Here is a 22,911-nt window from a genome sequence, read left to right as displayed (position 1 = left end):
TGATGGCACTGGGAATCCTGCAGCTATGAGTGCTGCCTGCGCAGGGCAGGGACACAGGAGGGTGGCACAGGGCACGGATCTCATGGAGCTTTCTGCTTTTTTCCCCTCTCCTGCGTGTTTGTGAGTGGGAGCATGGGAGGAAGGCGAGCACTGCTGCGCATCGAGGTAAGTGCAGAAAGAAGGCCGTGATTCATCGCATGCAGCCTGGCAACGAGCTTGTCTAGAGGGGAAAATGCAGACGGAAAGGGCCTGCTGCAGTGGAGAGCCAGCTGCTCGGAAATAGTGCCTGCTGGCTTTGCAAGGAGAATTTCGAAGGGCCCCAATGATTTTCCTTTAGCATGTTGCACAGAGGGGTGGCAGTCTGCATCTGCAGGTACTGCAAGGGAACAGAGCAATAATCAAGTCCTCAGTGCCAAGAGGTGCAGGGAGATGTCCCAAACCCTCACGGCTTCACGCAAGGAGATGGAGTGCAGAGGCTGCACACTGGGGCACGCAGCTGGCAGCTACAGCACGGCACCACGGGCTGTGCTACTCCTATGCACACAGCAACAAGGAGCTGAGTAATTCAGCCAAATCCCGGGTGTGTGGGAGCTGTGAGACTGCCGGGCCCAGATTCCCTGCGGAGCAGCCCTTCCTCAGAGGGCACAGAAGCTCATCTGAACCTAAGCGCGGGTTATGCCCAAGCTTCAGCTCACAAAAGCCAAGTAACCACATCATGCATAAGCACTACACCTCATCCATGAATATTTTCAGGAGGTGCCCAGAATAACCCACGGCTCCGAGCTGTGCTCGCAAAGCATGAGGTCGGCACGGCCGCAGGGCCCTCGCACCCAACCAGCCCAACCAGCACGTTGTGCAATGCCTGATGGCATCACGCTGGCTGGGTTCCACAAAACCCATCTGAGGATTACAACTTCCCTATGGAAGTCATAGGAAACCCAGCAGGGTGCCCCGGCTGCAAGAGCCCAGGGCTGAGCCAAGCACTCAGAGCCACTGCAGCCAGTCCTGTCACCTGGGCACCAGCTGCCCAGCTGCACACTGAGCGCACAGCCCAGGTCTGAGTGCTGGTCACCTCTCCAGGGTTATTTTGGTGCAGCTGATGTGGTCCAGCACAGCTCAAGTTACTGGATGTTCCTCCCCCCACAAGGGACAGGATTCCTGGTGACATGGGATAGGGCTACGACCAGCTCTGCTCAGGTCACCTCCCTGGCAGCTTACCACCACTGCTGTCCTGCTCACACACACCAGGGACCTGTCCTCTCCAAGCCATTTTCCAGGAGCAAATCCCAGAAGCTGCAGCTCAGCTCACAAGTGCATGTCTTGTATCCTCTGCAGCTTCTGCTGCTTCTTTTGGCCAATTCCCCTCTTACAGAAAGATCACAGAACAGCAAGATCAAGGCAGAACAAGTGATTGGGTCACATCCTGCGCATCCCTTGTGTTGGGCTGCCAGGCCATCAGAGTTCACAGGGACAGCATCTGCCATTGGTTCTGCTCCTGCTGGAGTCCAGCACAAGAGATATGTTAGAGGAGGCAGCCATGTAGATTTACACTGTTCTGCTCTTTCTTAAGGATCAGTGCTACTATCAACCATTTGGTCATGGGAGAAGGGAAAGTACACGAAAGGAAAAAGCCAGAACACTGGGACAGTTCTGCTGAACCACTCACTGAGGAAACTGGAACATCTCTTACCACACTGATTCTGATGAGATGTTACTAACAAAGATGAATTCCTACAGCTGAGCACAACCTGTACTTACCCGTCCCACCTCCTGCAGCACGGATTTTGGCTCCGATAGCAGCAGGAGGTGACTTGGGGAGCAGGGCAGTGGTGAGCCCTTCCCTGCATCACTGCTGAAGAATGCCAGCAGCACCTCTGTGTGCTGAGCATGGCTCATCTCCAGCACTGACAAACACCGTGCCATTACCAGCTGTCCTGTTGCTGACATGGCAGGCACTTCTTCATTTTTTAAGGTGTGGATTTCTGCCCAGACCTGCTGTACCTGTTCAGGTGCTGAAGTACCATTATCTAATGATATGCCATGGGCTGTTTGCAGTGTTTTCTTTGTTTTTGTTTTAATTTGAAGTTATGGAGAGCTGCCTTTTGAACTGTCCTCAGCCTCCTGCCGATTTGTGCATTGAAGGGAATTGCAGCTCTGGGCCACGTGGCACCGAGAGAGCACCTGCAATTAATAACACTGCATTCAGAAACCTGCACGGAATAACAAGCACTTGGATGTCTCGTGTTCTAACCCCCCACCTTTCACAGGATGCAATGGAAATTACTCTGAATGCCTCACTAGTGGCTGCAACGTGTGCTAAACCAACCGGCTGCTGGCAGGTGCTCTTCCTTGCTCCGAACATTGTGTGAAAATGCTAATAACCCCACCTATTCTTCAGAGAAAAACCTCACACATTTACACTCTTACTCAATTGCCTCCAAGGCAACCGCACACAAGTGGGCACGGCTCACAGGCGCTTCCCAGTGCGGTGCCAGCAGCAGCACTGGCACAAGTGGGAGCATTTTGATTTAGCCGCGTGCTGCATCCCACTACACCAACAGCTGCTATTTGCTGAAGCTGTGTTTCCCTTCATGAGGATTCCCCTGTTGAAGACTGATGAATTGGAAGCCTTTTCTTCGATGACATTCAAGTTAAATTCCTCTTAAGCAGCATCAGTCCATCACAGGGAAGCACCAAATCCCATCTCCACAGCTCTTACAGTGAAACCTACAACGAAACTTTGTCCTGAGCAATGGAGAAATGGTTTCCAGATGCAAAAACAGTAATTGAATCACCATTTGCCACTCAAGTTTTGTTACAGGGTTATTGATCAGCTATCAAAGGGCCTTATTTCCCGAGACACAACTCCAGCAGACTGCAGGTACAGAGAAAACTGTATCCAAACAGTTCAGAAATGTTTGCTACTCCTAAAAATGATGTTTCAGAACACCTTGTAATAAATCAAAAAACCTTTATTTTTAAGTTATATTATAAATTTACAGCACACATAACATCAGTGTCTTTAGTGTGTATGTGTGAGCAGGCTTAAAGACTCAGCGTTCATTCTAGTCTTGCTCATGGGTATGACTTCTCCACATGCTAAAGGTACATAACTGTTCCAATCCAAACAGGTCTGGCTTAGCTAATGACCTCAATAACCTCTAGGAAAATATTTCAGTGGATAACAGCAAACGTTCAGAAGAAAAACAAGTCAGTAGCACTTCTTACTTGCTGTCTGAAGGGCTCTGTATTGAAGCAAAGCCGGGCTCCCCAGGCAGGGAGAAGTCAGTGACCCACATCAGTGTGTCCAGAATGAACCCTGAATTCCACAGGCTCAGTGATGTCCGCCCTAAATAAGCTTCATAAAAGTAATGTTACATCTTAGAAACAGCTGTGCATGCCACACACCAGTGTCAGCTTCATATCAAAATTATCATATGCCATACCTCATGATTTTTATACACAGGTGAAATGAAAAACGCTGAAGTCAGTACCTCGCAGTATAGTTTTACTGGTGCTACTTTGTGGTAAGTGCTGAATGGCAAATCACATTCTTGTACAGGTTGTTAAATTACAATAAAATTTGCATGTTAAAGATCTCTACAGGCCTCTGATATCCACTGCAAAGACACTTTGTTTTGTGGGGCTTCATTTAAAACACGATTCAATTTCTTCCCTCTCCCCAGAACATGATATAAAACTATACCTAAATTCAGAAATAATTTAATGCATCTACATTTATTCAAGTTCACATGCTGCAAATAGGATCTGCATTGAAGATCTTCAAATCTAGGGAAAGTGGCTCTTCAAACCCCCTTTTGTTATCAGGATGCAGGTGAGAACGACTGCCATGAGAACACATTCACACAGACACAATGTACACTGCTTGCTCCTTCCTCTGCAGGAGCACTGGGGCTGCCCTCCTGGCCAAGCTCACTGCCTGTCCTAATTCTGACAGCAAAACAATTGTCCCAGAGGAGAGGACACAGTCAGTGGTCTGCTTATGCCTTAAAGCACAATGACTTACAACTGGATGGAAAGATCCAGCTCCAAGTGCTGCTATTCTGCCAGTTAATAAAAATGCTACGTACTGCAAGTAGAAAAATGAGGGATAACTTTGGGTGAAACACTCACTGTACTTCAAGAAAATTGCTGCTGAAGTCACTGGGAACCTCCATATCTCCCCTACAGGCAACATTTGCTGACAGTGTTACAATACATTCGTTTGGTGCAATGCTTATTTAAACAACTTGCAAAATATACTCGAGGTCCTCAGTGTTGAATCACAATGTCAAACAACTAACAGTCTCAACTACAAAGGATTTCCATAACCACCCAAGCGTCTTGGATATGAACATCAATTTTCAAAAGACAAGTTGGTTCCAGGAGTGGGAGGAGAGAAATGGGGGTTAAGGTTCTGGGACACATCTGGGACAGGCTGGGAGCAGCCCAAACCAAGCAATTAACAGCAGCTTTCAGAGCTCTTGCAGGAGCAAACCTTGCACTTTCCCAGCAGAGCAAGAACGCAGTGATGACTGCTTTGGGAACAGTGCAAGTTTATTTTCCAGCTGCACGGAGAACAGAAGTGTCCTTGAAATGGTGGTAAAGATCAGCAAACTGTGAAAGGGATGGATAAGGATGGATAATCTGGTGTGGCCATTTCCATACAATGATGCAGCAATCTTAAAGGAAGACTCAAGCCACTGCTCACACGGAGAGAAAAGAATGGCATTTTCTTTGGACTGTACCTAGAGGTTTAACAGGAGCATTATGCTATCTCAGTCTCACAGATCACAACTAACCAAGGTCCAAGCTGCAAAGCGGCCACTGGCATTTTTTCCAAATACATCCCTTTAAGTGCACCCCCATCGAGTATAAACACGAAGCCCTGAGAACAAACTTCCATATAGTACATTTCTATTAAAAATATCAGTGTTTTGATGACAAAATTATAAATTATATCTATTTAAATAAATAGCTAGCTTTCAAGACTTGTGTAATATCAAAAAGCAGAAGATTGTCTTGATCAATGGATGGGGAAAGAGCTAGAAGAGTTGTAAGGAATAGACACTGCATTGTAAGAACCACCTACTGTTCCATTTCCTTACTTCTCCTTGATTTCACAGGCTCCCAAACATTCCTTTGGCTATGTTATGTGACACTTACATGGCATATCTTTACTAGTTACAACGTGAACACCAGAGATGCAAGCACAGGACCTGAACATCCTTACTCCCACGAGTAGTTCTTCACAAAATTAACTTATTTATTAAAACAAAAACTTACATTCCAATATGCTTAGGGACCTCTCGCTTACAGAGCGGATCCATCTGCCTTTTAACCTTTAGCCACAGAACAGGATGGCTTGTGCCCAGGAAGCACTCTTAACACAGAGACACCTCTGACCTGGAGCTCTGCCTACACGCGTTCTGACTAACAAGCAGTGATCAAGATTTTTGCAGATTTTGTAAAAATTGGGATAAATCAATGCTTCTGCAAGCATAATGAACTTGCATCCATCCTCCCACTGGTAACTAATCAAGCAGCAATACACCCAGCTGTCACAGGGACACACAGCTCCCTAAGCCTGCTACTAATTCATACCCACAGAACAATACTGGTGTCTTGATCAGCTCCACAGAGGGTTTATTCAACCTTAAGGGCAGTTTTGGTTTCATTTAGTTCAACTCTTAAGCCTTGCTGCAAACATCACACCTCCTAAGTTCTGGCCCCTTTCAGAGACTGCCCATTGGAACCTTAACCCCTCCAACATCTCAGCTACACAAGCTTTGAGCTCTGAAATAAGCAAAGCCAGAAACAACCACATATTCTCAAGCCTTCACGCATTTTAAAGACGCAGAATTCCTTTATCCACACAGTAGCTAACTGCTGCTACAGCACCAGGTTTATGTTGTTGAACCCTGGCATCCTTACCTTCACCTATTACACATGCATGCCTCGTTTTACTCGTACTTTCTTCCTTATAAGCCAGCAATGGCTCCGACTCTGTTCTGGCATACCAAGGGAGGCAACTCTGATAACTTTTACCACTCCTACCAAACCGACACAGAGAACAAGATCAGCAGCAGATCCTGGCAGTGCCACACTCTGCAGAAATGCACAAGTAGCAGAATCTTCATGCTTAGGAGGAGCCACTCTGCTCCTGTGAAGGAAGTCAGACAGCATGAAGCTTCAACCACGTGAAAACTGGAGAGCCTGCTCAAATTCATCACCCACACTGCCTTGTTGGTGGCAGCAGACAGCCCCAGGAGCAGCTGGGTGATGGAACAACCAATCCGAACAAACACCTCAATAAACCCTGGAATTTCTAAACACAAAAGTAAGTATTTCAGCAGTTGTGAACCGTAAAACTTAACATGAAACTACAGATAACAAATTAAAAAAAAAAATCCTGGGATACCAAGTCAAGATAAAATCTCATGCTGTTTTGTTTCCCCACCCTTCATATTAATCATGAGAAATTGGCAACTTCAGTGCCTCGACTGCACAATAGCACAGACGAGGTGCCAAGTTCAGGCCAAAACTTGTCACAGGGTTTCAGGTTGCATCTTGTAGCATTTTCCTTTTTAAAACAAAAACATACACTTAGAAAGGAACTTGGCAGAGCTATCTGGGATCTGTTTGACAGACACCTTTCAAAAAAAAAAAAAGCTACAAAACACAAGCTGCAGCAGGGATTGCGAGATGTCAGCTGCGTTTTGCTACCTTGCAAACAAAAGCCTGCATGGCCCAATAGCAAGAAATGAGCTCAATATTCACCAGTGAGTTCTTTTCTTAAAAGCTCATGGCACCTGTCTGAAATCTCCAGTCTTCCAACAAAACTAGGAAAGACATAGCCTGGCTTTCTTGATATTTCCAAAGAGAAAGTGTCAAGGATAACCACTTCTATCCCAAAGTAATTAATTTTGAGCGTGCTTTTAAATATGTTAAAAAATACAAAACCCAAAGTGTTTCTGCTTCTTTGCAGATCACCATTCAAGGAAAACCCATGCAAGTGAATTGCTTTTTTTTGTAAACAGTTTGAACACCACAAGTTCCCCTTTGCAAAACCGTGCACATAAAAATGGAAAAAAAAAACCATATGAAAACACCTCCCTTGCACTAAGATATGGCATAGGATAACCTTATGAACTGCAGCCTACTGGAGAATCCAAGTGTTGGTGTAACAAGTTCTGCCATCAAAGAGATGCTGCATCTTTAACATAGCTGACAATCTCTGAGAAGTGTAACTACCATTGGACTGGAAGAACACTAATGCAGAAAATAAATAGGAAAAAGTAATGCTATTTATTAAACAAATTCCATCTGTGAATTATTCTGTTTGAATTATAATGCAAGACGAACAAGTCTGGATAGAAATGTGCTTGCACTCCCAATATTTGGGCTTTTAAAAAATATTTCCTAAGAATCAATTTTAAAAAGCATTTTATAATTTGAGATAGCCATAAATTAATACTGCATGGAGATGATTAATATCCTATGCTAGTGGTCAGTGACCTTTTGTAAACACTAGCCAGATGCTAGTAAAACTGGCTAGAAAACTACTGTCACAGGCCTTTTTAAACAAGCAATATCTTATTTCTTTCTGACAAGCATATTCTTAATTGTTTTCACAAAACCTTTTCCTATTTTTTGATACGCTTTATTTTTAACCTAACACCTGAAAACATATACAAGTCTTCAAACCTCTTCCACTAACACTAAATTCACAAGGCAATTAACTTCAGTTGGCCGTAACTACATAAGCTCTCATGTGAGACCCCTACTCAGACAGCATCCCTCCCCCCCTCCCCAAACAATCCATGCACCCTCCCCATTGAGAAGGTGACACAAGGGACAGCAGGAAGTGGCACAGTGGTCTGGCATCCCCCTCTACGTGCGATTCAGTGTCTGGAAGATTCGAGAGATCTGCAGCATGACAGGCCCAGTTTCTGGATCATTCATCCACTGAGTGCTGTTCAAGGGGTTTTCAAGCATATCTTCAAAGGCTGCCAAGAGAAGGAAACCGCTGTATATTATTGGTCTTTTAGCAGCACCCGCTTCAGTGTTTGGGATGCTTCAACAACAGCAATGTCAGAAATACTTACAGCTTATCCAAGGCAGTGGGCAAGCAGCCCCTCAAAACGGTGAGAATCCATCACACGGTTACCATTTGTTCTCCTACATCTCCAGACTGGGGTGCTACATGCTGTTACGCTTTCCTCACTGCTCAGCATTAAATTTATCACAGGCAGAGGCTGATTAAATACTCAGTCTGGATTACAGTCCGTCTTACATAACCTCAGTGACATGGGTTTGAAGAGCCAAACGCTTTGCAGAAGTCTACAGACAGAACTTTTCCATTACAGAGCAGTTTTGCACTCAGTGTAATAACTTTCTTCAGATTGACATACCCCAGGAGAAACGGAGGTGCCTCAGTCACCCCTTAGGGATAGGACTCTTCTGAGTTTGCAGAGTGGCTTCTTCTGGCCACTGATACTGAGGAGACTGAGTAGCCTCCAGTACCGTATTCACAGAGGGCTGGAAAGGATTTCTCTGTTCACATCCACACTGGCAGCAGTAGCAGGTAACACACCACGTAATTGGGTTCTGAATGTCCATCTTAGAATGAGGACATTTGGGCAGCAGATTTTTTTTTTTTATTTTCCTTCTATGCACAGCTGTCTTTACACTAAGTAAGTTCGGTTTACTTTTATTTTTTTACACGAAAGTTTCCACTTTTTATTTTGAAGGAACTAGACATTTAGTGCAAGAGCTAAGATACAAATTTGGCAAAAGAATAAATAATTTATAACCTTCTTGACAGATACTGTGCCAGACTAGTGGACCCTTGGAGCAGTCATTACAGAACAGAAAAAAGCAGTTGCATATCTGACCTATTCAGAAGTCACCAAAAGGTCAGTGTTAGAAGAGTCTGGCTGTCCAGCATCAGGGTGCCAGCTTGAACCTTTCCAGGAGCATTAGTGCACAAAGCTCTAAGTGACCTTAGTGGGAGCCATAAGCACCCAGCACCTCTGAAAGGCTCATCATTAACACCTTGCTCAAGGTCATGCTGCAAGCTTGCTGCAAAGCCCAGAATAATGTACAGATCTCACCTTTCACCACTTCAAGTGTCTTCTTTTACATAGACTCAAGAGCTTAAAACTAAACATTTATCAACATTCCTTAGGTATCTAATTAAACACAAACATTTATTGTTAAAATCAATGGCATAAGCAATTTGCTTATGTATCATTACGAATATATTCTCTGATGTTCATCCAAGCTTTACAAGCACATATAATGACATTTCATTTTCTATTTATATTCTGAGCTGCAGTGTGGAACCGTCTTTGGAAATAAGGAGACCATTTGTTCAGAAATGAGAGTGGGAAGGGAAGGTTCTGCTCTTGAATTATTTAAAGTCTTGCAAACATTCCTAATTAGTTTAAAGTAGCATTTTAAAAAGCTCTCCTGAAAAAGCCATGTAAACACCCTTTTTTATTCAGACTTTTCATAAGTTTGAAGCCAAACACTAAATGCAAAATTTTATATATTTTATATACAACACAATTATTGTCATTCCTCTGCATTGTCCTCCAGCATCAGAGGCCAATGCATAAGAGATCTGCATTTCACCATCGATTTTATCAGTTGAGTACTTGCTGTGCTGACAGCATTTTTGAACAAGAACACAGACTTTATCACAGAGTTGATACTCAAGAAGGGGAAAATATATTTTCACAAGCACCGAGTTATGATAGGCAAAGCCTTAGCACTGACTTCTTGTTTGGTTACACAAGTTATCTTCCATTTCAATGATCAGAGCACAAAACACAGTAAGCTGTACAGCAGGAGACAGCCTTGTTTTTTCTGTGAAGTCATCAGGGTTCTAAATAGACATTCCTTTTTTTTTTATTCGCTGTAGCCAAAGAGAGCACACAAAAGCTCTCCTAAAACCACAAAAGCATTGCAGCCAGCAGCTATAAAAGTTCTGAGTTCAGCAAGCGTAAATCAGTAGTCTAAGAAATTAGCATCATTTCTGGGACATCCCAAGCTCTGCTCAGGTTATAGCTGAGTTGCAAAATGAAATAAGCTGCCGGCAGTACAGAGCTGTACTCATTTCACAGTATGTGTTGTCATCATCCTGTCTCTGTTCTTATTTGCTAGGAACTGCAGAGATGGAATATATTTATCAGGAACCCAATCAAGACTTACCTAGTAGAGTTTTAGGGTTGGTTAACCCTAACTGTACCACTGGGTTTTCTAAGATGGCTTGGAAGAGAGGGCTGTTGGTGTCAATTCCCTTATCTAAGTCCTCTGGAGAAGGCTTTCTGTCTCCCAGCAGCCATTCACACTGAAAGAAATCATCAAGCACAACAGATTTCATGATTGGTCACTTCATCCCCAGTAAGAAGATCAACCAATTCTACAGTGAAAACAACCAGCTGAACAGACTACTACAGCAACAAGGAAAAGAAATGACATTGTACTCACGGCTGCATTCTGCTGGTTGTTGTTTACTCTGAGTGCATCTACCACTTCTTTTTCATCAAATCCCATCTCCATTAGGGCAATGACAGCCTATAAGATATGCATGGATTAATGTTTAAAACAAATGAAAACAACCAAATGCTTCACTTTCTGCACGGGAGCTTTTTGTGGGGTAAAAACTCAGTTGATTCCATTTGCAGAGCGCTAAGTAAACTTTGCTACAAGTTTTCGAATACTGTGCATCAAAAGTGTCTTCATTATGGGAAGTAGAATAAAGAGTAAAAGCAAGACTGAAAGCAGTTCCTATCCTCAGTAATGAAAGATGGATACGAGGCAAAGAGCAAGCACCTGGTGTGGGGAAAAGCAAGACAAATATTTTTAAACTTCTCTCACATCACAAAGCTTTTGCTGATGTCTCACTGACAGATTGAGCTCTAGAAGCCCCAAGACCCTGTCAATTTGTAGCTTTATACACTGGATTTAATTTCACTTCCTGGCTTTGTTATGTTGCTAGTATGCCTTATATATTTTGACAAGTGTATTCAGACAATGCTCTAAGAATGCTTCATCCCTTAGAAACTGTGCCTGAGTCATTAAATGCAATATTTGCAGCTTTTGACTTAAATCACAAAATACACCAATTCATAAAAGCCAAGTGGTGGATTCTAAAGAGCACCTCCTGGTGAGTTTACAGTGCGATATCAGCACGTCTTCTCATTTCAGCTAATACAGTGTTATCAGAAAAGGATAATTTCTGCAGTTGATGTGAGACTTAAAGACTTACCTGCTGGTGATACTTCTCCTTGTCCCTGAAATACGGTAATGCTTTTCTATCCTTCTCTACAGCAAATGGACCTTCATCACAATCATAAAAAGCAAATGCCAGGAGTCTGGCAATTTAATATCAAGAGTATCAGTTAATTTTCAGGTGTAAAGTAGGTGTGGGTAATTTAGATGCTGTTATCTGAGACAGTAGTGCATTAATTGGGGAATATCCCTTTCAGCAATCTGAATTTAAGCAGCCCCTAAAGACTTCCACTAAAATACTGTCATGTCAGCACAATACACACTCAAACATATGCTCCACTTCATTATCAACTCTACACTTATTTGGATTCCATGGTGTCCACACAGTCCCTTTCAATGGGAAGGAACAGTGAGACAAGCAGTACACACCCGTGGGTCTGGACGAAATTCTCTTTTCCTTCGTATCTTCTTAAATATTTCAGTCAGCTCATCTTTGGCTTCTTCCCCACCTGCTTCTGAACTTGGACCTGCACTTGCTTCAGCAGAGGATGCACCAGCTTCAGCTGCAGCTTCGGATGGCGCCTGACCTGGCAGCGGAGCATCCACCGCAGGGTCATCTGCATGTTCTATCAACCACTCCATGGCCTGTGTCACTGACATACTGAAAAGAAAATCAAAACAAAGGGATGAGGAACACTCCAGATACACAGCAGCACTGCACAAGTATTTTTGCTTTGTATTTATCCCCGTGGCAACTTGAATAGCTGATTAATTATTGTCTGCATAGTCATACAAAGTATTGGAGCAAATTTTGAAGCACCTTAATTCTACATGCACTCGAGGCCACACAATGATCTCTAAAGCCAGGATGACAGAGGAGTGAAGTCCAACCTGGACAGTCACTGGTTTTAAAGGCCACTTCATGGGGAGCCATCTTGTTCTCCACATCATCAGCTCTATTTCACAACAAACACACACTGACTATTTACAACTGCTGACAAAACTGCAAAGCATGCTCCCAATGGAACCACATCTCTGAGAGAAGCTATTCTGTTGCATCTTAGGGAGATCTATCTCTGACATCTAGTGATAAAGAAATGCTGTTAACAATGGAAGAAAGAGTGACAAACATTACAAGTGCACTACACACCTTGAGCAAGAACAAAATTTAACACAGGCAATTGACTGCAAGTGCTAAGAGATCATGGGAGAGATCCAGCACATGCCTTCCCAATGAATTCATAGGAAGCAAAGACAACAGAGCAACTGAACGTGCAATTTCATTTGACCACATAGCATTAAGATATTCTTAAAAAGGAAAGGGAAGCCCTTGCCTATTTGGCTTTTCAGTTACAACATGAAAGATGGAGGATATTGAGGGAGAAAGTCCTTCGAAGACCAAAAAAGAGCTACTGAAAAAGAAGGACTATTATGTGGATTTGATATCATTGGGCATTTTTGTGAATAACATAAGAAACCCATCTCAGAAGTGAGGCAGCACAACTATTTCTTCTTATGGCACAAGAACTGTATTACCTCCTATTTCTCTACAGTTGCTATCTGGGCTTTGTAATATTCTTGGAATGCTTTATTTAAAAGATCAGCATAAAGTATTTTGTTACAGTTGACAAACCAGTCTGGAAGGGCTTAGCTTGCTTTTTTTTCCTCTGTAAAATTTTAAAGCAGAAGATATGAGTTTAATACTTGGAAACAGAGAGAGCTTGTCAGTCTTGGGAACAGTAGACTGACTTCTTTCCAGAGCAAGTACAACATAGCCTCCCCTTTCCTCTGCCAGCTGCACCTGCAGGTTGCCTGAGGCAGCACTCTTCCTTGAGCCAATGCTTTTTGCTAGTTCTAGGTGACCCACATAAGGAGACTTCCCTAAAAAAATGTGTATTTTTTTTTAACCATACCAAGTAATTTACAGGCAGCATGCCAAGTACACTTACTGATTTAATCGAAGGGCTTTGACAGCTCTGCTCTCTGGAAACCCCATTTCTGTAAGTTGCCGCAGAGCTATCTCATCCACTCTGTCTTCCTCATCCTCATCCAGCATGGCTACACATACACAAACAGAACAATGTTGAGACTAACTTCAAGCTAAAATAAAACCCTTTCTCAATGGAATGGCATGTGTTAAGTTCAAACCCCATTCTTCTCTTCCATCCCTGCTTTTGTTTCCGGCCAGAATTTGCAATCTCATCGTTTAATTTGCTGTACTCAGCTTCATCAGGCTCAGACAAATTCTTCCAGGACAAAGACTTATTCCACATACATTCAAGGTCTCGAACAACAGACAGCAAACTCTCATATGACTGCATGTCCACGTAATTAAGTATATGGGAAATTCACTGAAGTTTATCAATAATCCAGAAAGTAATTTGGATCCAGTCCTAGCAGATCTCAGGGGTATTTCCGCACAGACTGAATCAACAGCTCCCATTTCTCCCCATTTTACTGTTTCCTCATGCATTTCCAACTGTTCTTTACCAACTCTTGCAAAGTTCTCTAATTATTTCACTGCTGATGATTTTATTTTTAAATGGAACTTCTCATCTATCCCAAAGGGACTTTATAAATCCCCTAGTTTTAGAAAACCTACACCACAAGTTGAAATCTTTGCCGCAAAGTCATTAGTAGCTCTGCTGCTACGTTGCAGTTTGGACTTAATCCTGCAAGTCTACTCTTCTGCTGTGTAAGAAAACAAGTTCCTGGGATTGAACTAGTAACTGTAAAGATATGTTCATACCGTTTGCCTTCTTAAATAGTTCAACTGCATCTGGGTTCAGTGCTAGCAACTTCTGTGCAACTTCAATGAGAGAAACTAAGATCTTCCGGAGCTCTGTCTGGAACTGCAAAAAAGGAAACTGTCAAAACATTTAGATAGGAGGTTACCAGGCATCACTAAATATTAATAGAGAAGCTGCTAATATCAGAAAAGAAGAAGTAGCCCCCACGCTGTTGAAGACACAGCTGGAAGCATTGCAGACAGCAGACAACTACCGAAGTCAAAATTTATGACTGATGTCTCTTCAAAACCATGGCAGAGAAAACTTTGTGAAAATGTGAACTATTCAAGATTGAATTACGTTTGCCAGATCTTCAGAAAGTGTACTGAGGCTTTCCCAGGGAGAAATAAAACATTTTAAATCATAATTTAGTGCAGCATTTCATAATCACTAAATAACTTAGAGTTTCCACACAGATGGTATTATCTACTTTCATGTACACTATACACACTTCAATTTCTCCCACAGAGAAAGCCTAACCTCATTCATATGGAAGAGAAAAGATTATATAAGATAAAAGTCTACTTGGATATTAGTGTGTGAGCTAAAGTCAAGTCTAATACTTACATCCCTCATGTTGTGCTGGGCCACAGTGCGATCTACGTTGCGAGAGGGCAGATTTGCAGTTGCTTTGAGAATAGCATCCTTATCAGGAGCTTTCTGCTCTTGTTTCCTCTGAAGGATGGGAAACACGATCAGGTTTCATAACCCATTATCCACAGAACAAAGAACATAGCATTGCTGAGAGCAGTTTCATATTCTTTACCAAGGCATCAAGCAGTGCTCTGTAGCTTGCAACTAAGAAACAGCAGCCTAGCAATACAATGGATTAACAGCACTAATGTCATTTTGCAATTATAGAGCAAAACAGGACCTGTTGGGTTGCCCCACTTTCAGTCCTTTTATCTATTTCTGTTATTTAAATGTGGGGAAATTCCAGCATAAAGAGGAGAAGTGATGTGCCAAACGTGGAGAGAACTTGGAGGGCCTCAATTCCCAGGACCATACTCTATACTATCTGCTCAGAGCACACTCTCTTCAAATCCAGGGTTTGCCAAGAGATGTATCAATACTGTGAACAGACTAACACTTAACTGCTTCACACTGGAAGTGCTTTATTGCTTGCAAGTATCATGCAGAGATAAACGGTGCCTCTGATATTTAGTACATGCTAATAGTCCAGGACAAAACATAGCAGGGGTACAAACATAAACATTTCACAGTCTTATATCTTAGGCTCTTATGGTGACATTCTGCACAGCAAGACCAAAATGGAGATAGAGACATACACCAATACCTACAGGAAGGGATACAGAGACATACACCAATACCTACAGGAAGCAAGAAAAAACAAAGCTGTGCAAGGAGAAGGCAGACAGACCCAGGAATTCACAGTGTTAGGCACAAGCATTGCTCAAAGTGTTTACACAGTAACACCCACTGCAGCACCACTTGTGTCTGAATGTCATCCTGCATATCACTGACCCTCAGTAAAAATTACACTCTGAGGAAAAAGAAACAAACAAGAATAGCATGGGGACAACACTCCAGACCTCGTTAGGGATGATAAGCCAGACGTTACCAAAGACAGAACACAGCCTCAAGCAAATTAACAGATCTCTATAAAGTTTTCAAAAGAGATGCAGCAAGGCACTTGCTATACAGTCACTAATTTTTGTTTTTGAAGATGAAATCTACATCACTTGCACAGAGTATATCTGCATGTCTTACTCCACAGCACATGTTCTTACAATCCAAGTTAAAAAAAACAAAATAATTCTTCAAAGTTTGGAAGGAGGATGAAGTATTTACTTCACAGTTTAACTGGGTGCATTTGTCTCTACACAAAGAATACACCGTGACAGTATTTCTGCAGCTCATTAATTAAGCAGTTAATCAAATTGGACAAGTCAAGAAATCTTTTCAAACTCACTTTCTCCTCTGCAGACACATCTGCCATTTTGGGGAGCGGAGGCGGCGCACGCTTCTTTATTAAGAGCAAGACATCTAAAAAGAGAACGATACTGATGATGTAAAACCAGCTCTTGCAAGATAAGTCATGAACTCAAGTTTTCCTAGAGACAAATTTTCTGTTAATTCCACTGTTGCAGCATCTCAGTTTTACCACAGAGGTTCTCAGGGTGGACACAAACGTACAGCTTAGAGCCCAGAACAGCCCAGTCCTTCAGCCAGACAGAGCCTGACACACAGTTTTCAGTCTATCACATTAAGAGAGTAAAAAGCAAACAAATCATGCTTTGTGCAACAAGTTTTGTTGGCACAGAACAGCCAAGAAGAGCAGCTGGTGAAGGCTGTTAACCCTCACTTATCCAGCTGACAAGAGCGTGAAAAGATCCACACGCTGACTTTTGGCTGCCCTGCACAGCAGCAAGTGGAGTCAGCCAGTGGCAGTCAGCTGTTGGCTGCCATCCTGCCTCCCTGACAGCAGCTAGGCACTTAAAAGGTAGAGCACATTGCAGGGGAAGGAGGAGTAAAGAAGCATTCGAGTGACAGATTAATATTGCTTAGTGGCCACAAACTGCAATTCAAAACTCTGTAGGAGCTGTGCCTCACCTAGAAATAATACATCACCAATCAGCAAAATAAAGCTGTGCCTTGCCTAAGATGGCAGCTCAGCTCCTGCCCTGCTCTAAAGGTGACACTCCTTTGGAAGAGAAAGACAAAATTGCTGATGATCACAGCAACAGCTTTCCAACCTGCATGAACTCCTGCAGAAGTACAGGAACACTACTCCTGCACTTTCTGGTTTAGGCAGTAGCCCATTCTACAGCAGTCCTGCTTCTCACACTTTCTGGACCACTGCCTTTTATCTCCACAAGGGACCATTAGTTTAAGCCCTCCAGTAAAAAGTGACTCCAGCTATCCTGACAGCTCTCATCTTTAGACATTCTTTTGTTTCACATTAATCCCTGATATCTGTAAGGTTCACACGTGCTCACATACTCTATTGTAGTCAGTAGTGCTGACCTACACTTGGAGAGGACTGAATGGGATGTAAACTGTGATGCTCAGAGGTACTTCAGCAAACAACATTCCACTTGACCTGGAGACCTCAAGAAAAGCCCCAAAGGTTTCAGGCTGTCTTTCTTGAAACGCTCAAGTCGTTTTTGGATCCATTTGAAGGATAACTGCTGCCTTGAGGGTTTAGACATTACTTTAAGGGAGAGAAGAATAATTTAACATTTTGACTTAATGAACACTCTTTATATCCTGTGTGACTCTTAAAAGGAGTTAAGGAATGAAAATCATTCGCTGTGTATTCTCATGAAGTGGAGAAAAAGTCTCTTCATTTTTGCCACCTTGTTAGTTTCCCACATCAAAGCAGAGTGCTGCTAAATAGAAAGTCACAAATTGGAACTCAGTTTCTCGTTTCCAGGCTGGTGAGAGAAAAAGGACAATCTTACCTCTGTCTTGAATGTTTTCCTCCAACACTGTTTTTGTGTCCGTTAGCACCTTCTCAGAAGTAGCATGTATCAACTTATGATGTGTCACAGTTTTCGGATCCTCCAAGCTCCCAGGTACACACTGCAGAAGACAAATACTGAAGATCAGAAGAAAGAAAGAAACCTATTGTGTGAATCACTGCACTTCGCACTTAAGATTCTCCACCTGCAAACTGTGCCACCATTTACTACCTTCCTAATAGCTTCAGTAGTGGCACAATACACCAGGGGTGTCTATGTGAACATAACGTGTATTATTAAAGAAACTGAGGGATGAGTTGTGCTGTAATGGGGTTGGTTTCTGCCTGCACATCCAAGCTCCTGGCTGGGAAGAACCAACTAAGGAAGGATTCTAGCTTTCCTTCCTCAATGCCGTTAAATCAATAGCTACATTTAAGTTCTAACTGATGATGACACTCTACAAAACTTACTTAAAACTGTCAGTTTCAAAGACCTGATGTTACATCCCATTCATTCCAAATGAGCCCTTCAGGGGCACACACACAGCCCGTCTACATGAGCAGATGGGATACTGCTGCAGAACTGTGCATCTCCATCACAATTCAGACTCAGTGCCTGGTCCTACACTCAGGCCCACGGAGACTGTGAGTGCAGCGAGGATGGAGCTGCAGGGTCAGTTCTGCAACAGATCACAAAGGTCACTCACTCCCAGTGAGAAGTTGAGGAGTAACAATCAGTATCGTGAAGCTGGAGCGGAAATCCACTATCAGTGTTTCTGCAGAGAGGGGACTACAATAATGCAGCACACTTCTCACTGGTAGCCAGTGCCAGAGCAGAGAGACTCTGCTTCATCCAGTAATTGTCATTTACACCCGCTGTCAGACTAAACAAGCAACTGGCAGCAGTGAGTTTGGAGTGCCTGACCTTAAATTGGGAAGGAGGCAGCAGTTTCTGCAGATTGAAGCCAAAGCCTTGATGCTGGAGCCCTATCTGGGCTTCTTGCTGAAAGCACTGAACAGAAGTTAGTTTCACAACTTTTCTTCCCAACTATAAATAATCAGCATATGTTAATCTTCTCCATATATTAATGCTGTGCTCTATTTTTTATTACATTTCTCATGTTATGTTTATTCACTAAAAATTCAAGTCTGAATCCCCAAAAGCTCACAATATGAGCATCATCAGGGATCTGTTTTATAACTACATTAAGCAGCACGAGGTATATTTGTGCATCTAGGCACAAAAACTTGAATACAGAGAACAGTTCCCCAGTACCAAATACACATTCTGCCTACAGCTGAGGAGTTCTGCTGGGACAAAGAGCCTGATGGACCCACGTTATCCCACCAACAATGCAAGGGGCCATTCTGATCTCCTAAGAAAACTACGAGCTGAAATGCCATGCTGTTTATGTAATTAAGCACGAATCCCCCAGCATTTGTGCCCCAGCCTTACTGAAGGGTTTAAATCTCCTGGTATTTTAGTACTGCAACAGAACATTAAGAAAAACGCTGCAGAACTTGAATTGACTCATCTTCACACAAGAGTGGCTGCAGATCCACTGCGAGAGATTTCAAGAACATTACATCAGTGCATCTAGAGACTTCTAATTTGTTTGGGTGAAAAAAAACAAAGCATAATGGATGCAATTCCAGAAAGGCAGAATTAAAAATAACCAACTAAAACCATGAAATGGATGCTGCCGCTCTCACCGCAAAATAGGACACTTAATACTGACCTCACCTCCTCTGCTCACAGAAAACAGCTCTCAAAGACACCTCTTTCAGAACACATTGCTATTGAGCCACTTTATCTCGTGTGTAGAACAACATCCCCAGCCTCCAGGTAAGGAAGCCACTTCCAGAAGCCCCACAGACATCAGTGCTCTGCTTCAAGTGCAGCATTTAGTCACAATGCAGCCTCCTGCAGAAGAATCCCTGTGGAGTCCATCATCACTTTTTCTGCTGATTTCAGCTGCTGGAGAACTTGTTAGTTCCTTGGTGTTTTTTTCCCAAAGGTTACACTTGTTCTCAACACAGACCTTCAGTTCCTCACCTAAACTTCCGTGCTGCTCTGATGCCTCAGCAGGATTAAGGTGAGAACGTTGGAGTCCTGCTTTGCATAACAGCAGCTGTTTACTAATCCTTCAGCATATTAACTGCTGAACAAAAGCCAAACAACGCATTAAAGCTTACAAGTAACTGGGAGCAGCTCCTCTAATTAATCTGATAAGTTACACCTAGGAGCACGTCAGTTGGACATCTCTCCAAACAAGCTCAAAATACCATTTGTACAGATCCTTAGAGCCCAAAAAGGAAGAACTGGGAGCTGGGAAGCACCCACACCGGGGGAGCAAAGGATGTACCTAACAGCTGCTTCCTACCTGGCACCCCAAGCTGTGCATACACGTGTGTATGCAATCACAGCATTGACATGGACGTGTAAGTGAAAGACTAGAGTCACTCAAACCCCATGAATTCACAATAAAGCTGTTCTAAACAAAAGTCCTGAGATCACCTGTTCTTATTTCCCATTTCTCTGATCACTGCTTGATAACCGTGTAGAACAGTAAGGCAAACGTAAACAGCACCTCCATCCCAGGGAATGCCCTGTGAAATACTCAGCATATCTTTGCCTATTTTAACGCCCTGGAAGCAGGAAGGTCATCTTCACTGCAGCACCAGTGTGAGCTCCCAGCAAACCACCTGGAATGGGCAGCTGGGGCGATCAGACCTCACTGCACAGCCCTGCTTCCTGAGAACACCTGACAACACCCAGCATTCTTGTATCACAGGCAAAGCTTTGAAGCCTGGCTGAAAACAACGTCCTGCACAGAGAGCAGAGCGCTGCTAACCCGCAGGAAGAGAATTCCCTGCTCAGAGGTGGTCGTGGCACCACGCAGAGGTGCAGCATGCAGGAAGATGAGCTCTCCTGCATCTTTTCATCAAGAAGGATCGCAAGGAGAGGATCTGTTGTCTTACGATTTTGCTTCCAGCATAAATATTGGCATTTCCTTTTAACGCAGGAATTCACAGCAGGCTGCTCTGCAGCACAGGTGAGAAACCTATTTTTGCAGGTGCTTGAGCAATTGCTGAACTTACAAGCCCTGGTGATGCTAGATGCTATTTGTAGAGCTTGGAATCCTGATAAAGCACAAAGCTCGCTGTTTATTTTTAGATTTTCATTTATTTATGACGCTTTAAAAACAAAACAAAACAGAGCACAGTACAGCCACCCCTTATTACTAAGCTTGGGTGGCTTAAACAATCAGCAACCCTCCAAATGTACAAACCATACCGAGGGGCAGGAACCTCCTATATCCTTGTGCTCCGGCAGCACCTCACACCCCCCTTCCTAGGAGGATCTTTAACACACCTTAAAACCCACATGAAAACCACTGAGGCAGCTTAAGAGAAAGGAGAACAGAAGCACAGGAGCATTAGAAGCTCACACAGATCACATTTGTGCATCTCAAGTGCACGGCCACAATTTCTAGCAGAAATACTACCAAGCCTCAGCAAGGAGCAGTTCTTACAGCTCTCCTCCAACTGAAGTGTAAGAACCAGGACTTCCCAAAGCACCTTCAGCCCCAGCAGAGCTTGAAGTGTCGGCTCCGGGCACGAGAACTACAGATCATGAAAGCACATACCTAAGTTACGCTCGGGCTGCCATGGTTATACTGAGCTTTCTCAATCCTGGCTCTGAAACAAACAGTGGATTTTTAAGGAAGCCACAGGGGAGCGTGGGGCTGGCACAGAGGAAAGGCCCTGCTCCACCAGAACACTTTGGTTGTGAAATCTGCATACAGAAATAACTAGGAAAGAAAACAACACTGCCAGGTGTTTACTCACAGACTAGACAGTGTTACCGAAAGCAGCAGTTCCCTGGCATAGGACCACCACTACATTGTTACAGGTCAACACGTACAGGAAAAAAAAAACACAAACCACCCAACCCTCTCATCCCTTACGAGAGAAAAAAAATGCATCACCAGTGACACTAGAGAGACCAGTAAGCACTCAAATGCTAGAGGGACAGCACCCACCTTCCTAACCCAAAACAAGGCATCCTGATGGAATTACCTCCCTTCACCTCCTGAAAGAATGGTTTCAAGGACTTCAGAGAATACACTAATCAGCAGCTGAGGAGAGATGGCTGCATAAATTACCTCAAGGTGCTCTCAAGATTCATCACAACGCACCCGTGATCAGGAGTCATGATTTTTCCATTTCTATTTATCCCCTCCATAAAACTATATATTATCCATAATGGTTATGCAAATCCAAACCATTAGCACAAAGCAGCCAGGAGAATGAAATCAAACGTCTTGCCAAGTTATCAATTGTCTTCCACCCTGACTCGCACTGCAATGCGAGCATCTATTCAATTATGTTTCCTGATAATTAAAGGCTTTTCAGCTCTGCACATATGCATGTAATCATTACCCCACCCTACGTCTTTGTCTAATCCTTCAGCTGCACTGAACAGGGACAATACAGGAGCACTTCCTTCAGGGATGTCACAACGTGGGGAGCACTGCATCTTCATTTTGCCTCAGAAAGGATCACACCTCCCCCAAATAAAGCAAACCCGTTTGCAGACGTTCTCATCCCCAAATGAAGAAGCACTCATAAAGACCAATGCTCCAGAGGAACAGTGCGAGCTGTGAGCTGTGGATTCCAGGGCTTCCAGCTGGAAGCAAACAACCAAACAACAAAGCAGAGGGCAACGGGGCTGTGAGCCACACTGACAGCCAACTCCCAGCCTTCACACAGCGCTCAGATTGCTGCTTGTCACAGCTTCTCACGCTGGTACTTTGCTTCACTAATAGCATTTCTTAACATTTTGTAACCCTCCAAAGGCAAAAGCCACTAAAAGCAATTGATACAAACTGCTCGTCCGGAGGCCCTTTGCTTTCCAAGCCAAAAGCTGCCCGACTTCCAGCCGCAGTTTGTGACCCAAACAGCCCGACCTGCTGCCGATTCCAGGAAGGCAGAGCTGAGGTCGGCATCAGCAACAGCTTCACACCGCGTTCGAAATTCAGCCCAGTAGTTCTGTAACCACTCGTTTTCACCTTTAACACCCATAGACATAAATGGGAACGGGGTAACCACGCGCTTCCCAGCCCAATTTTTACAGACCGTCAATGCATTTTAAGCATTCGTCTCGCAGGCAGCCAGCACCCGTCTCCCCTCGGCACAGCCACGAGGGCCGCAGCGCCGCGAGCGCGAGACGCCAGCAGAGCCCGCGGTGCCCCAAGGCAGCGCACAGCCCGGCGGCTGCGGGCGCTCCCTCCCAAAGGGGAAATCCTCCCCACGGGTTTCTGCCCGTTCCCCAACGCCAGCAGACGAACGGGGCTCCGCTTTCAGTCGCCGCGCCCCCAGCAGCCGCTCTTCCCTCCGTTTTGTTTCTCCCCGTCCCTCCGGGCCGTTCCCGTGACCCCGCACGGCTGCGGC

General features: G+C 43.8%; 1 protein-coding gene across 1 annotated transcript in view; it reads right to left on the bottom strand.

Moving 5' to 3' along the window:
- Positions 1 to 2,954: 2,954 nt before the first annotated feature.
- Positions 2,955 to 22,911, bottom strand: part of UBAC1 (UBA domain containing 1) — a 25,650-nt gene continuing 5,693 nt past the window's right edge. The window contains exons 2-10 of the mRNA XM_031556280.1: positions 17,456 to 17,618; positions 15,964 to 16,037; positions 14,598 to 14,705; positions 13,991 to 14,093; positions 13,191 to 13,299; positions 11,671 to 11,902; positions 10,498 to 10,584; positions 10,219 to 10,357; positions 2,955 to 8,009 (exon numbers count right to left, since the gene is read on the bottom strand). Coding sequence (XP_031412140.1) covers positions 7,894 to 8,009; positions 10,219 to 10,357; positions 10,498 to 10,584; positions 11,671 to 11,902; positions 13,191 to 13,299; positions 13,991 to 14,093; positions 14,598 to 14,705; positions 15,964 to 16,037; positions 17,456 to 17,618 — 1,131 coding nt within the window. The 3' untranslated portion in view covers positions 2,955 to 7,893. The remainder of the gene's footprint in view (positions 8,010 to 10,218; positions 10,358 to 10,497; positions 10,585 to 11,670; positions 11,903 to 13,190; positions 13,300 to 13,990; positions 14,094 to 14,597; positions 14,706 to 15,963; positions 16,038 to 17,455; positions 17,619 to 22,911) is intronic.

The sequence above is a fragment of the Meleagris gallopavo genome, chromosome 19 (genome assembly GCF_000146605.3).
Source record: "Meleagris gallopavo isolate NT-WF06-2002-E0010 breed Aviagen turkey brand Nicholas breeding stock chromosome 19, Turkey_5.1, whole genome shotgun sequence".
In the NCBI taxonomy this organism is placed as follows: domain Eukaryota; kingdom Metazoa; phylum Chordata; class Aves; order Galliformes; family Phasianidae; genus Meleagris; species Meleagris gallopavo.
Note: the sequence above shows the minus strand (reverse complement) of the source record. Positions and strands in the feature narration are given on the sequence as shown.